Below are 13,531 nucleotides of genomic sequence, written 5' to 3'. Positions count from 1 at the left end.
TCACCTCAAGGTTTTGTGCCAGAGGTCAAAACATGGTACAGCGTGGAGGCGGACGTATTTATGTCCCCCCGAAGAGCATTCCAGGCAGCCATAGACAGTCTCGCGCTTCTGATGCCCCATGCCACACAGGGCGCACGGCCCTTTAGGTATGTTATGGTTGAGTAGATTTACACGGATGTGCTTCTCATCCCGCAGGTAGGTCGTGGACAGGTCAGTCATGCTGGCAGCCTTCTCGTAGTAGTCCGTCACGACATCGTCCATGTACATATCAGAGTGAGTGAGCTCTTCAAACGTCCTGTCATCTACAGCAAGCATAAATCAAGAGTCATATTTAGAACATTTCTTCAATCATATTTTAAAAATTACACTTACATTTGACAACAGAAATGATCTCACCTGCTCTGAAAGGATTCCCATAGATGATTCCCGACAGGAATCTCCTGAGTCTTCCAAAGGAAAAGCGGCCAATGTATCCCCCGAGCTGGTCACGTATCTGTTCCCTCTCAAACCCTCCCATTGACTCTGGTGCTACACATATGTCTGACCAAAGGTACATCAAAGGCCATTAGTTAAATAATAAAAAAATAAAAAATAAATGGAGAATATGAATGGCTTGAATATGAAAATCAACTAATTTCCGAAAATGTTTAAAAAGTTAAAAAAAAAAAGTTACTTTATTTCACAGTGCCATAGTTACATTGTAATTACTCAAATAAGTACTGAGTACTATTAACTACATGTACTTACTATAGAGTTACAGTTAGGGTTTGGTTTAGGGTTAGTTATTTACTGTTAATACTATAGTAAGTACATGTAGTAATGTGTAACTACGGCACTGTAAAATAAAGTGTTACCAAAAAACAAAACAAAAAACATGGATGAGCTTCATATACAGTATAACTCCAAGAGATATACACTATTATTTAAAAGTTTGCCGTCAGTAATATTTTAAAATGTTTTTGAAGGCTGCATTCATTTGATTAAAAATTTAATTTATTCTTTTTGATGGCAAAGCTGATTTACTCCATTCTTTAGTTTCACATTAAACTTCAGAAATTATATGTTGATTTGGTGCTCAAGAAACATAACCAGTGTTGAAAACAGTAGTGCTTTCTGTGGAAACTGTGATACATTTTTTCAGGATTTTTAATAAATATAAAGTTCAAAAGTAATGAATGTATTTGAAATAGAAATCTTTTGTAACATTCTAAATGTACGGAGCCCCTAAAGGGACATGGTGATGAAAAAACAATAAGATGGGAGGAAAAATTATGTGTCAATGATTTCCCTCGCAAATGTTTTGCATTCTCTGAGAAACTTTTCATTCACTCGCAAAATGTTTGCGTTCCACCAAGAAATGTTGAGTTTGCATGAACGCAAAGTTTCTTGAGGGAACTTAAAACTTTTGAGAGAGAACACAAAAGAATCAAAATATATTTTTTCCTCCCATCCCATATTTTTCCACCACCATATCCCTTTAGGGGTTTTGTATAAATGTCATTTTTGATCAATTTAATGTATCCTTGCTGAATAGAAGTATTAAAGGCGCAGGTGGTGATCTGGGAAATGCTAACGTTAGCCTGCTAGTATTGAAAGCATATGATCCCTGCAAATCGCTGTCCAAATCCACGATTCCTCCAAAACAATGACAGCTGCTCTGCTCTCGACAGAGCGTCACAAGAGATGGCGTTTTCATGTCACAAAGCACATAACATTACAATAATAATGAATGTAAAAAACTTAGAGAGCTTGTTCCTGACTGCTGCAAATTCATTTCGGTGTTGACATGGATACGCATAATTCTGAATCTGACTGAACAGCTCCGGGTTTTATCACGTCAAGGGTTGCCATCTCTTCATTACGGTAGTTATGGCGTGAACGCAGCATAAACTCATTGATTTGATTCGGTAGGAACTGTAAAAGATGGCTGCTGTTTGTTTACGGTGCTCGTGACTGACTTTTGTCTGTATAAACTCTGCATAGCCTGAAGGGTGCGCGAGGGTATGTAAAATCATACATTGACAGGCAGATAGGACATTGTATTATTTCATTCGAACATTTTAGGGTCCTACACCTTCCACAGACGATATACATTTCTAAAAATTCATTTAAGACCGTTTAACGTAGTGATTGCCATCAGGATATGAGGAGACAAACTTTTGAGCAATAATGCACATAGAATGATACTGTCAAAACACATTATTGGTATTATGCCGTCATTTAATGCTTACCAAGACGTCCATCAAGACGCACATATAGCTCGAGCACACTGAATGCTATGGTCGTGTGGGCTGGAATAACAATGGCTTTATCTCGCCCTTTAGGATTTCGACCATCGTCTATCTGGAACTGTGTGGGACGATAGAAAGCATTAGAGAACATCAGATTTCACAGCTACATATATAGTTTGGCCTGGGGGCACAATAGCATTTGTTTACCCTCATGGTAGTTCCACGGACTCCAGCGTGGACGGTGAGGGAACACTGTCGTGTGGTGCGGATACTCTCCATGACAACGCACAGGATCGTGCGTCCACTCTCTTTGGACTGACGGATCAAACAATGATCCAAGTCCACTTTCCTGATATTTAGAAATAAATGAGAGGAGAATAGACAGAGAGATTTGTGAGAAAAAGCATGCGAGAATATATTGATTCATTTAATTTAAGAAGTACACGAGCAAGAGTGTTGCTGTTCCGAATATTAGCATGGCCACAGGTAATCACAGCCGTGCCGAAATAACTTACACCAGTAACTTAAATTTGAGACCCAATTAAAAAACTTAATTTCAATGCTTTTGTGAGTGAAGATTCTCAGGGGAACGCAATAGGTTTGTGAGCAAACACAAAAGTTTTGCGAGCAAAGGTACGTTTCTTGGGGGAACACATAAGTTTTGTGAGTGAACCCAATATTTTTGTGAGCGGACTCAAAGTTTCTTGGGGAATGCAATCATTTTGCGAGAGAATGCAACAGTTTTGTGAGCGAATGAAATTTTTTTGGAGGAATGCAAAAGTTTTGAGAAATGAACCCAAAAGTTTTGCAAGCAAATGCAAAGTTTTTTTCTGGGAATGCAATAATTTTGCGAGAAAATGCAAACGTTTTGTGAAGAAACAAAGTTTCTCTGGAGTCGAGGAAATGCAAAAGTTTTGCACATGAACTCAAAGTTTTGTGAGCAAAGTCAAAGTAGAACGGAATAATTTTGCGAGAAAACACAAAACGCTTTTATGAACAAATGAATTTTTTTTGGAGGAATGCAAACGTTTTGCAAGCAACCACAAAGTTTCTCAGGAGACCAGGGAATGCAAAAGTTTTGCGAATGAACCCAAAATTTTTGCGAGCAAATGCAAAGTTTTTTGGGGAGAACGTGATCATTTTGTGGGAGAACAAATGAAAAATTTCTTTGCTGGAACTGTCTAACTGTATAAAAACATATACACAATGTCCTTTACCTTGCATTGAGCTCCCTCAGTAATGTAGGAACCTCCACCTCATGCTTGGTCACAATTCCAAAGGAGGCTTTTACCGCCACCGAGTCTGAACCACTCACGTTTACTCCCACCTCATGGATCAGATGGTTGCCCAAACGCCCATTTAGTGAAACATCAGACTTGTCTTCATAGTTCAGAAGCTGATATGAGGAGACCCCTGTCAACCAGGCAGAAATACACTACTTTGATATCACTTACAGTATACACTTAAAGGGACGGTTCACCCAAAAATGAAAATTCTGTCATCATTTACTCACCCTCAAGATGTTTCAAACCTGTATGAATTTCTTTCTTCGGCTTACACAAAAGAAGATATTTTGAAGAATGCTGGTAACCAAACAGTTTTTCCCCTTCTATGAAAGTCAGTGGGGCCCATCAGCTGTATGGTAACCCATATTCTCCAAAATATCTTCTTTTGTGTTCAGCAGAAGAAAGAAATTCATACAGGTTTGGAAGAACTTGAGAATTTTTGGGTGAACTATCCCTTAATTAAAAAAATACATTAATTTATACGCATACAATGCGAAAAAATTTCAAAATACAGTATGTAATAAGTGTTTTTATGCATTTTGTAAGTACAATTTACGCAAAGATGCACATAAAATTCTTCACAAATGTGTATTGTTCACAAGTGTTCATCTATACTCATCAAGTTATTTGAATTTATTTCAAATTATGAAATCTTTCTCACCTGCTGTGATCTCTTTCTCTCCCACGAGTATGTCTTTCAGTGAGAATGGGGTAGTGGCATATTTGGTCTTCTTCCAGAAATGGCGTCTTCTCTTCCTCGTCACCAGGCTGAGGGGTTGATATCGGTCCGCTTCACTTAGACTGGGCACATGGACCAGCCGTCCAGTGTCTCCTACCTGCTTCACAAAGTTCTTAGTTGCTGCCGCAAACATGACTGTAGTTCACCGCAGCTTGAGCATATCGTTACTTTGTATGTTCATTCACAGTAGTTTGAATTTGACTCGGTACTGGCTGTGGCAACATCACTACCTGTTCAAAGCTAAATGAGACTGCGGAGGTGCTGCTTGGGTTTGTCCAACCACATCATAAATAATAAAGCGGTTGTAAGCTGATCAGGATGTCCTCTGCCATATGTGTAGTGTCTTATGGGGTTCAAATAAATAGACCTGACACCATCACATCTGTTATAAGTAACTCCCTCCAAACTAGAACAGAGTTTATAGTGAGTATACTGACCTTATTAATGCTTGTTCATTATTGCTTGATTTTATTTGTAAACAGAATGTAATTAGCTTAATTGTTCTGTAATCACCTAGTTTACATTGCTTGTAATGAGGTTTTAGTTTATACATTGGACAGATGATCTGATGACCTTCTTTTGTACAGCATACTAAGGTCAAACTAGTTTACATGAAGAATATTCGTTGATACAACACTTTATTTTACTGGTAACACTTCATAATAAATCTATATTAGTAAACATTAACTTACAATGAAAAATAGCCTAATTCTAAAGCATTTATTCATTTTAGTTCATGTTAATTTCAACATTTATAATACAGAACTAAAATCAAAAGTTGTATGTTAATATTATTTAATGAACCTGAGCTAAAATAAACAAATAACAGTTTTTATTACGTAACCTAATAAATACCTTAACAGTTGTATTGCTCATTGTTAGTTAATGCATAAAATACAAAGTTCTGTCATGAAACTCTAGATGGCGTAGGCTAATAGGTCCTTTAACTCAACCTTCTTGTAATCACATCGTTATCTATAAGGCACAGCTGATTGGTTCCTGCTGTATCTGTAGCCAATAAGCTTGCTTGCTCAAACTTTAAAATACTTGGGTAGCATTTGCCGTAGCAGTCTAGCAAGCTTTCAGAAACCCTCCACCTTCCCCAGCTCCACCTGTATTGATCTGCTATGGGTAAGTCATGTACGCTATATTGTACAGCAGCAGCATGTCTTACTCACAGCAGCATGTTGTGTATACATTGGCAGTAGCAAGTCCTGTACTTGTTCTGCAGCAGCAGCAATAACCTACAACAGCATAGCAGATCTATTCTGCCAAGACCAAACATGACAGTGAAAAGGCCTCCGAGAGTTGTCATGACAGAACTAACATTATGAAATGGGACCTTAGTGTACATTTTTGCCATTTGTTTTGTTTAGTTTTGGTTATTTCTTGTTACATACTGAATGTTTTAAAGTAGAACAGAAACAACATATGTAAGAGAAAAATCATATGTTATGTTTTACCAGAATAGCACAGCAACTTCTGCTTTGAGTTTAACTTAGTTTATGGTCTGTTATGTTTAAGATAGGCCAGAAATTTTACAATTTGTGATAATGTGTAATGTCCATTTTTAGGACAAGTTAAATGCTGGTGTTGCAGTATTTCACATAGATGGTGAAATAAACCATGGTTAAATGTGTTTCTTACCTCGTAACTGAACCAAGATCCCTTTGCCTACACTAACAAAACATGTGGATACTTTCTACTGTGGAAGGGAAGTGAACCTGTGAGTCTACATAAAGTAATTTGTTAGAATATTTCTTCTCTGCAGTGTACAAGGCTCATTTGGCTATAGTGTATTTACGGAAAGACTCACTCACTCATGACCTCATGTGGCTCCTCTTTATGTCCAGAAAGAACTGAGGTCCGTTACTGTTGAATGCACACTGCTAAAACATTAATGGGGAAAAAGAACTTTTGTAAAGAGTTGTTTATAGTTTCTATAACACAGTCTGTACACATGTACAGTAATACTTTGTGAGGCCAGCCAAGAACATCCTGAGGTCACTGTGTTAGTCAGGCAATTATGACGATAAGGTGGGAGAGTGTTTGCAATGGGAATAAACTTCTTCATTTAGAATTGTACAAACAACTGTAGGACATGAATAGAAGGGAAACAGTCTAACAACCTATATTTGTCTAGAAGTAATTTGCCTTCTCAGATGTAGAAAGATTTGTGCAATTAAGCAGGCCGAGTATGAATGGCCAATCCTGTACTGGTTTCAAAATGAACCCCGCACCCGCCAAAGTTTCGTTGTTAGAGGTAGAGGAGTTCACTCAAAAATCATTTACTCTTGTCGTTCCAAACCTGTATGACCTTCTTTCTTCTTTGCAACACAAAAGACAATATTTCGAAAAATTAAAAGTGCTTTTTGTCCATGCGATTAAATTCAAAAGGCTTAAATATTGAGGCACGCTAACATGGTTATTTTATGTATGTATGCACACTTACAGTTTGGGGTAAGGTCTCTTATGGCCACCAAGGCTGGATTTTTTAATCAAAAATATTATTATTACAATTTAAAATAGCTATATTTTAATACAATTTAAAATGCATTTTATTCCTGTAATGGCAAAACTGATAATTTCCCAGTCTTTAGAAATCATTCTGATTTGCTGCTCAAGAAACATTTCTTATTATTATCAATGTATGATGAAAACAATAAGTGGCTGTTTATTATTTTTGTGGAAACCTTGATACAACTTTTTCAGGATTAGAATGGTGAAAAGAACAGCATTTATTTGAAACAGAAATCTTTTGTAACATTATATTGTCACTTTTAATCAATTTCATGTATACTTGCCGAATTAAAAAGTTTTTTTTAAAGCCCAAACTTTTTTATAAAGTAAAAACTAAAACCTCCTTCACATGTGGGCTATATAATATTTAAATTACATTTACATACATATATAAATGTAAATGTAAATGTAAATGTAAATATATATATATATATATATGTATATATATATGATCATGACCTTCATCTGCACCTCCTGGCAATACAAAGTGAAAGACGGATAGGAATATCTCATGTTTTAACTCATGAATATTAATGAGAGTGCTGAGTTATTTATGTTCATTAGCTTAGCAAATGATCATGTTTAATACCTTATGCATTTAATACCTTGTGCAACATATAAGTGACACATTAATGCCACTATGAAGTTATTAAACGTAATTTCGGGAGGAGTATGCCCATCTAAGTGAATCTCAACCTTTTTTGAGTCATGGACCCCCATCATATTTGGAACCATCCTCAAGGACCCCAGAATAAAAATGGCGCATTGGTATCATTAATGTCTTTGTGAATACCAAATGCAATCAAGTATAATTTACTACAACTACGTTTGTTGACTTGTCCTATATTTAGCCGTATTGTCAGGTACATTATACATACATTATCTTCCTCTTTTATGGGAACATGTCAATGTCAAAATATACAAAAATTAATATTCAGATATTTTATAAGGACCCCCTGGCATTATGTCAAGGACCACTAGGGGTCCATGGACCCCTGGTTGAGAGACAATTAATACCAGGGTATAAAAATAGCCTCTTACCACTATTCCTTTGAAAAATGTTTAAAATATTTTGTAAGCATGTCAAGCTTTATACAGTGATGGCCAAATAGGATAGCTTATGATCCACTACACACTAAATTATTGTGTTATTTACCTATTCTACACATCTAAGAAATAAAATAAAGCCACTGCACGTAGTTATCCTATAATTAAATCTACTGGTGTCTGCTGAGTGATGCTGAGCTTTGTAGTGTTATGACAGTGATACATGATGCATTCTGCTTCATGTTCTTCATAAGTGTGCATCATCTTAAAGAAGACTGGAGGCTCGAGTTATTTTTGCTCCAGCTAGATGAGAGGCTGGAGAACCACAGGGCGGGGGTGCACAGGCTGCCTGGAGTTTTCATACAGGGAACGTCTGCGCAGAGGCTGGCAGCTGCGCTCTTGGGTACAGTGGGCGTCTTGTGGAGCGCATGGTGAAGCTGTGATTTTTTAACAGTCTACCTCCTGTGGCAGGCACAGGCAAGGCTTGTGCCCCCCAGTCGTGAAAATGACCGCAGTTCATCACCTCAGGATACCTGTATGGCTGGGGTTCTGTTTGGCCCAGGTGTTGTTGATTACGTGCCAGGACGTTAAGACCGGTGAGTAACCTGTCTCACACTTTACTAACCTGATAGGTTAAGTTGAAGAGTGATACTCTGTGTGTCTCTGTATATCAGTATGTATAACTCTAGTATTTGAGATAAATATGTAAGAAGTGCTTGAAAATGGTGAAATAAGTTTCACACTTACCTGTTTTGCATCATACACTAAAAAACAATGGCTTTTCTCACCTTTTACTTCAATATCTGGGAGAAGAACAGCTCTTTTATCATGGCACTCTGATTTTTCATGCATCTGTGGACAGTGTAAGATTATTATGGAGAGTTTAAAAATACAAAAGTTTGAATTTAAATGAAAAACATTTAGACTGAAGAGTTTTTAAGGTGCTTCATTTAGATTAAAAATGACTGAAAAAATGTTGGGTAAATAATAAAGCCCCATTTGTGTATTATTGCAGTAAAATTATGTTAATTATACAAGTAGCATGAGTGCAGATAAAGTGGGACACTTTATGTTAGTTTGTTTGATTAATTTAAGTAAGATCCAGTTGTCTTACCATATAGTTTAGGAATAACTTAATGCTTACAGTGGTAGTTAGAACCCAAAATTAAAACTCTCATCATTTAGTCAGCCTCATTTACAGTGACTCAGTCCCTATTCACCTTCATCATGGAAAAAAGAAGCACTGGAAGTCAATGATGAGTCTGTCATTGTGCCTAACAACTTTTTTAGTGTTCCATGGAAGAAGGAAAGTCATACAGGTGTGGAACAACATGATTGAACTATTCATAATTCATACTATTAAACGTAAGCAATAATAATGGATGTGGGAAACACCACAGAGAAGATTTTTCAGTCCCGTTTATGTTATGAACAGCAATAAAAATAATGAGGTGATGGAATAGCCATATTGCTGAAGGAAGTTAAAGTTGCTGTGAAGAAAGCATTCCACTCTAACAAAAATATGTCCTAAGAATGTTTTGCTAATGTTCATATTAAAAGTTATGAAAACGTTATTTCGGACTCTTTTTTTAACGTTCAAAACGTCAATTTTTTAAAATGATTTCTTGGTTATTTGAACGTTAAGAAAACATTTAATTTGAACATTCTTCAAACATTTAGGAACCTTACGTTTGAATGTTCTCTGAACATTCTGAAACAAGCAGTAACATTAAAAAACAAGCAAAATACAAAACAAAAACTAAAACGTTTCAGAAAACAACCTTCCATGAATGACGTATAAACATTATTGTGCTGACGTTTTGAGAAAATGATTAAAGATCATATTAAATGAACATTCTATACACGTTTCGAAAACAACGTTTGTTCATAACTTCGCCAGAACGTTCTGAAAACATTATCATTCCTTACTAGCACAATTTTGATTTCCTAATTTAATTGTGAACTTGCAAGCTGAATTATCCTGATCTTCTGCTTTCTCAGCTCTATCGGAGTTATAATTTCATGGCCTTGCATGTAATGATGTGAGGTTTTCACGGACCAAAGCAGGCCACCAATTGTGGTCAAAGTTCTTTCCAAAAGAGATGCTAGACACACCCAATCATGTGGCGAATGCGTTTGCCTGAAATCCAACTATGATGTTTTCACACTCATTTAGGTTACAGGTCAGTTCAGTTATTGATCAGTGTTGTTGGGTAGCTCAGCAAGAATCGAGTCTAAAATTATATTGAAATAAAAAAAATTTGCAAGGTGAATTCATACTGTCACACTCCAACCCTAGTTTAATGTACATCAGTCTGGTCTAATATACATAAAACAAGGTGTGTGACCCACTCATAGCAATTATTCCATATGGGGACACGTCATGAGAGCCAGCTTGTTATGTTTTATGAGGGGGAGGATATTATGTCAATCACAGGATCTGCAATACAGGACTTGCAAAGAAACATTGTATGACAAATGCAATGTCCATTCTATACATGAGTATATATTAAAGAAATGTACATTCCAAAGAGGATATTTTGGTTAAAAACTTCAGACAGAGGGCGTGCCTTTTCACTTCGACAGAAATAAAAGTTGCCCACAGCCTAACCTATAATAGAGGCCGCTGTGGTTTCCCTAAAATAACGCATGTGCTTTTCCACTAAATTGGTACTTACTGTCTTTTCAGAATCGTGCTTTAAAAAGGCCAGCTTCATACAGTTGAGTAGCAGCAGGTGTCCTTCTGGTAGTAGTTTTACTGCTCCAATACCATTGACAAGACTGAAAATAATATATATTACTTCAGGTCTTTAGCATGGTTACATGGTCACAAATTTATTTCCTAGTTTGAAAGCATTTAAGATGAGGACTTTTAGCTGTCTGTCTGTCTATCTAAAAAGTTATACATTTAAATATTTAGTTCACTTCAGTTATTTTTCTCACAAAGTATCTTATTTTGAAAAGTAAAGTGCAGAGAAATTTCACTTCGTCTTCTTAATTGCTTGGAATGTCTTTATGACATAATTTGGGCCTTTACAGAAACAATTACAGCTGTCACAAACGCCTTTGATGAAAGTAGGGGCAACAAATAATTCTTACCATGCATAAAGCTGTCTGCACTTACTCTGTGTTGTTGCAATAGAGCACTGTATTAAAGGCTTTCGGATAGTCATACACATTATTGCTGATTACAGCAGTGGAAGCCATGCTATAGAAGCCAGCCATCAGGATAGACTCTGATGCGACATACTTTGAGCATCAGAACCGGCATTTACTCTGTCTGCCGTCTTTGTCACGCTACAGCATTTAATCAAGAGTTAACACAGCCTGGAGCTGTCGCTCAGAGCCACAGACAAACACAACACAGACAACATGAGAGGATTTAATTAGGCATCTTCTCCTTGGGTGTGTTTATCATAAAACTGTGGTCAATATTCTGGCTGCTTATGTATTAGGTCATTTATTATGCATTACAATTATGTGAAATAGTTTTTTTTTACACCTGCTACTACTCCTTATCAACTTTCAGCTTGGCATAGCAGTAAATTTCATACTACCAAAAGACTACCAAAGCACTCATATCAAGCCATTCTTCCAAAACACTAGCAAAGCAAACACACTTTGTCATTCATAAAACAGTGACCTAAAACACTAACAACAGGTAGCATTATGCAATGTTTTCTTTTGTTAAATTTCTGTACAAAACAAAAAGACACCTCTGTACTGTTTAAAATTCACTGCAGTATGTTAAATGGTCCATGTTTACATTACAGTATGAAATTTTTCCCTTTTGTATAGATGTTAATGAAATCGAAAGACTATAAATATATATTCGGCTACACCTAATTGTTTTGATAGTAGCCTTTTTTTTATCTTAGCATTTTTAGATTTGGAATATATTTAATTATGGTATTACTGTAAAAATGGCAAATTGCTGTCTTATTCAGTTTTGTATTATGTTTTGAACTTAAGTTTAACAGTTAAAAAAAGAAGAAAAGTATGTAAACATGCAAATTGGCCTGTAGGAACATAGATTTTGGTGGTGGTTGTGTCTGACAATATAGACAGGCTGATTCCGAAATCGCCCTCTATACCCTCAAATAGGACATTATTTGAGGGGACAGCCATTTGTAGTGCACTGTAAGAAAACCCCAGTGAAATTAAAGAAATGAAAAGAGTTTGTTTCACTCAAATAATAATGAATAATTATTATGTATTAATAATACATAATAGAAAAAAGTTGCGTGAACTCAAAATTTCATTGTAATAAGCTGAACTTAATATGATTGAGTTGAGTTGCAGCAGATTTCTGATTCCCAGCAAGTTTTGCTTCAGACTGTATAAATAAATGTTAAAATTGACCCTTTGCCGGGAGTTTGATTGATAAGCGATCTAACCAATCATAACGCTTAATCCGCCATGTTGTCCGACAAAGCAGTCAGGGGAGTTAGAAGATTAACCTTGGTGGAACTGAACTTGAAAAATGGTGTGTATTGACGTCTTTCCATGTTTTGAAACAACATTCCTTCTGATGTTCATTCATGTTTATTTGATGTATTAAATTAACTAGTAAGAAGAGATGATCGGTTCACGAGCCGCTTGAGCTGAGGCACTACAGCAATCTGTTACGACACATTAAAGAGCCACAAAATGGTTTTTATTGTTCGAAATTTCGTAAAAAAATTACACAATTTGAAAGCTGGGACTTTGTTTAATATCAAAAGTAACCTGCTCTGTCTTGTCAGTGTCCTCTTTGCTCCGCGATGTATTTTTCACTCTATGTGGCGTGACAGTGCCATGGATTGTCGGACAAAGCAATAGTAACTAATGGGGGCGGGTCTTTGTGAAGGGTCAATTGAGTGTTATTTTGTGTGTTTTTCTGCACAAGATTAACATAGAAAGACATAAGTTAGTGTTTAATGTTGTGTTATGTTGATATTTACAGGGGGTTCTGTTGTGTTAGTTTTGTAGGGTTACCATTGTGGTTAGGAGTAGAGCCTGTGGTTAAGTTGAGGATGGGCTGCAAAACTTTTAAAGGATTAGTTCACTTTCAAATGAAAAATACCCCAAGCTTTACTCACCCTCAAGCCATACTAGGTGTATACGACTTTCTTCTATCTAATGAATACAGTCGGAGATATATTAATAAATATCCTGATGCATCTGAGCTTTATAATGGCAGTGAGTGGGATCAACGAGAATGAGCTGAAGAAATTGCCTCCATCCACATCCATCCATCATAAAAACAGCTCCGGGGGGTTCCTTCTAAAGCGAAGCAATGTGTTTGTGTAAAAAAACAAAAACATATTTAACAAGTTATGAAGTAAAATATATAGCTTCCACCAGACCGCCTTCCATATTCAACTTACGAAGAAAATGCAAAACTCTTGCAGTTCAAAACGCTTACACTACGTCCTAACCTTCCCTATTCAACTTACGGAAAAAACGTAACTAATGCGACGCCAGTTTACACTTTCTTCATAACTTGAATACGGAAGCTGGTCTGGCGGAAGCTAGATATTTTACTTCATAACTTGTTAAATATGGATTTTTTTTTTTAGAGACAAAAGCATCGCTTCACTTCAGAAGGCATTTATTAATCCCTGGAGCCGTGAAGAGTATGTTTATGATGGATGGATGTGGATGGAGATGGATGTGGATTATAAAGCTCGGATGTGTCAGGATATTTATTAATATAACTCTGATTG

The 13,531-nt window shown here is 36.4% G+C and overlaps 1 protein-coding gene across 2 annotated transcripts; it reads right to left on the bottom strand.

The window, feature by feature from the left end:
* On the bottom strand, positions 1 to 4,389 carry pjvk (pejvakin). Of its 2 annotated transcripts, XM_067374727.1 has the most exons (6): positions 4,179 to 4,389; positions 3,449 to 3,644; positions 2,439 to 2,580; positions 2,232 to 2,349; positions 397 to 540; positions 1 to 302 (listed from the first exon to the last, which is right to left on the bottom strand). In XM_067374727.1, the coding sequence occupies exons 1-6, from the start codon at positions 4,387 to 4,389 to the stop codon at positions 1 to 3; spliced, it is 1,113 nt and encodes a 370-aa protein (XP_067230828.1). The 2 variants fall into 2 exon arrangements, with proteins under 2 accessions (XP_067230828.1, XP_067230830.1); XM_067374729.1 differs by lacking the exon at positions 397 to 540.
* Positions 4,390 to 13,531: the final 9,142 nt, after the last annotated feature.

This window comes from Chanodichthys erythropterus, chromosome 21, assembly GCF_024489055.1.
Source record: "Chanodichthys erythropterus isolate Z2021 chromosome 21, ASM2448905v1, whole genome shotgun sequence".
Taxonomy (NCBI): domain Eukaryota; kingdom Metazoa; phylum Chordata; class Actinopteri; order Cypriniformes; family Xenocyprididae; genus Chanodichthys; species Chanodichthys erythropterus.
Note: the sequence above shows the minus strand (reverse complement) of the source record. Positions and strands in the feature narration are given on the sequence as shown.

Coding starts and splice junctions, on each gene's coding strand:
- pjvk (XM_067374727.1), bottom strand. CDS start 4,389: ATGTTTGCGGCAGCAACTAAGAACTTTGTGAAGCAGGTAGGAGACACT. Junction 2,581..3,448: donor CTGAGGGAGCTCAATGCAAG/GTAAAGGACATT, acceptor TCTAAATATCAG/GAAAGTGGACTTGGATCATT. Junction 541..2,231: donor GCGTCTTGATGGACGTCTTG/GTAAGCATTAAA, acceptor ACCTTTGGTCAG/ACATATGTGTAGCACCAGAG.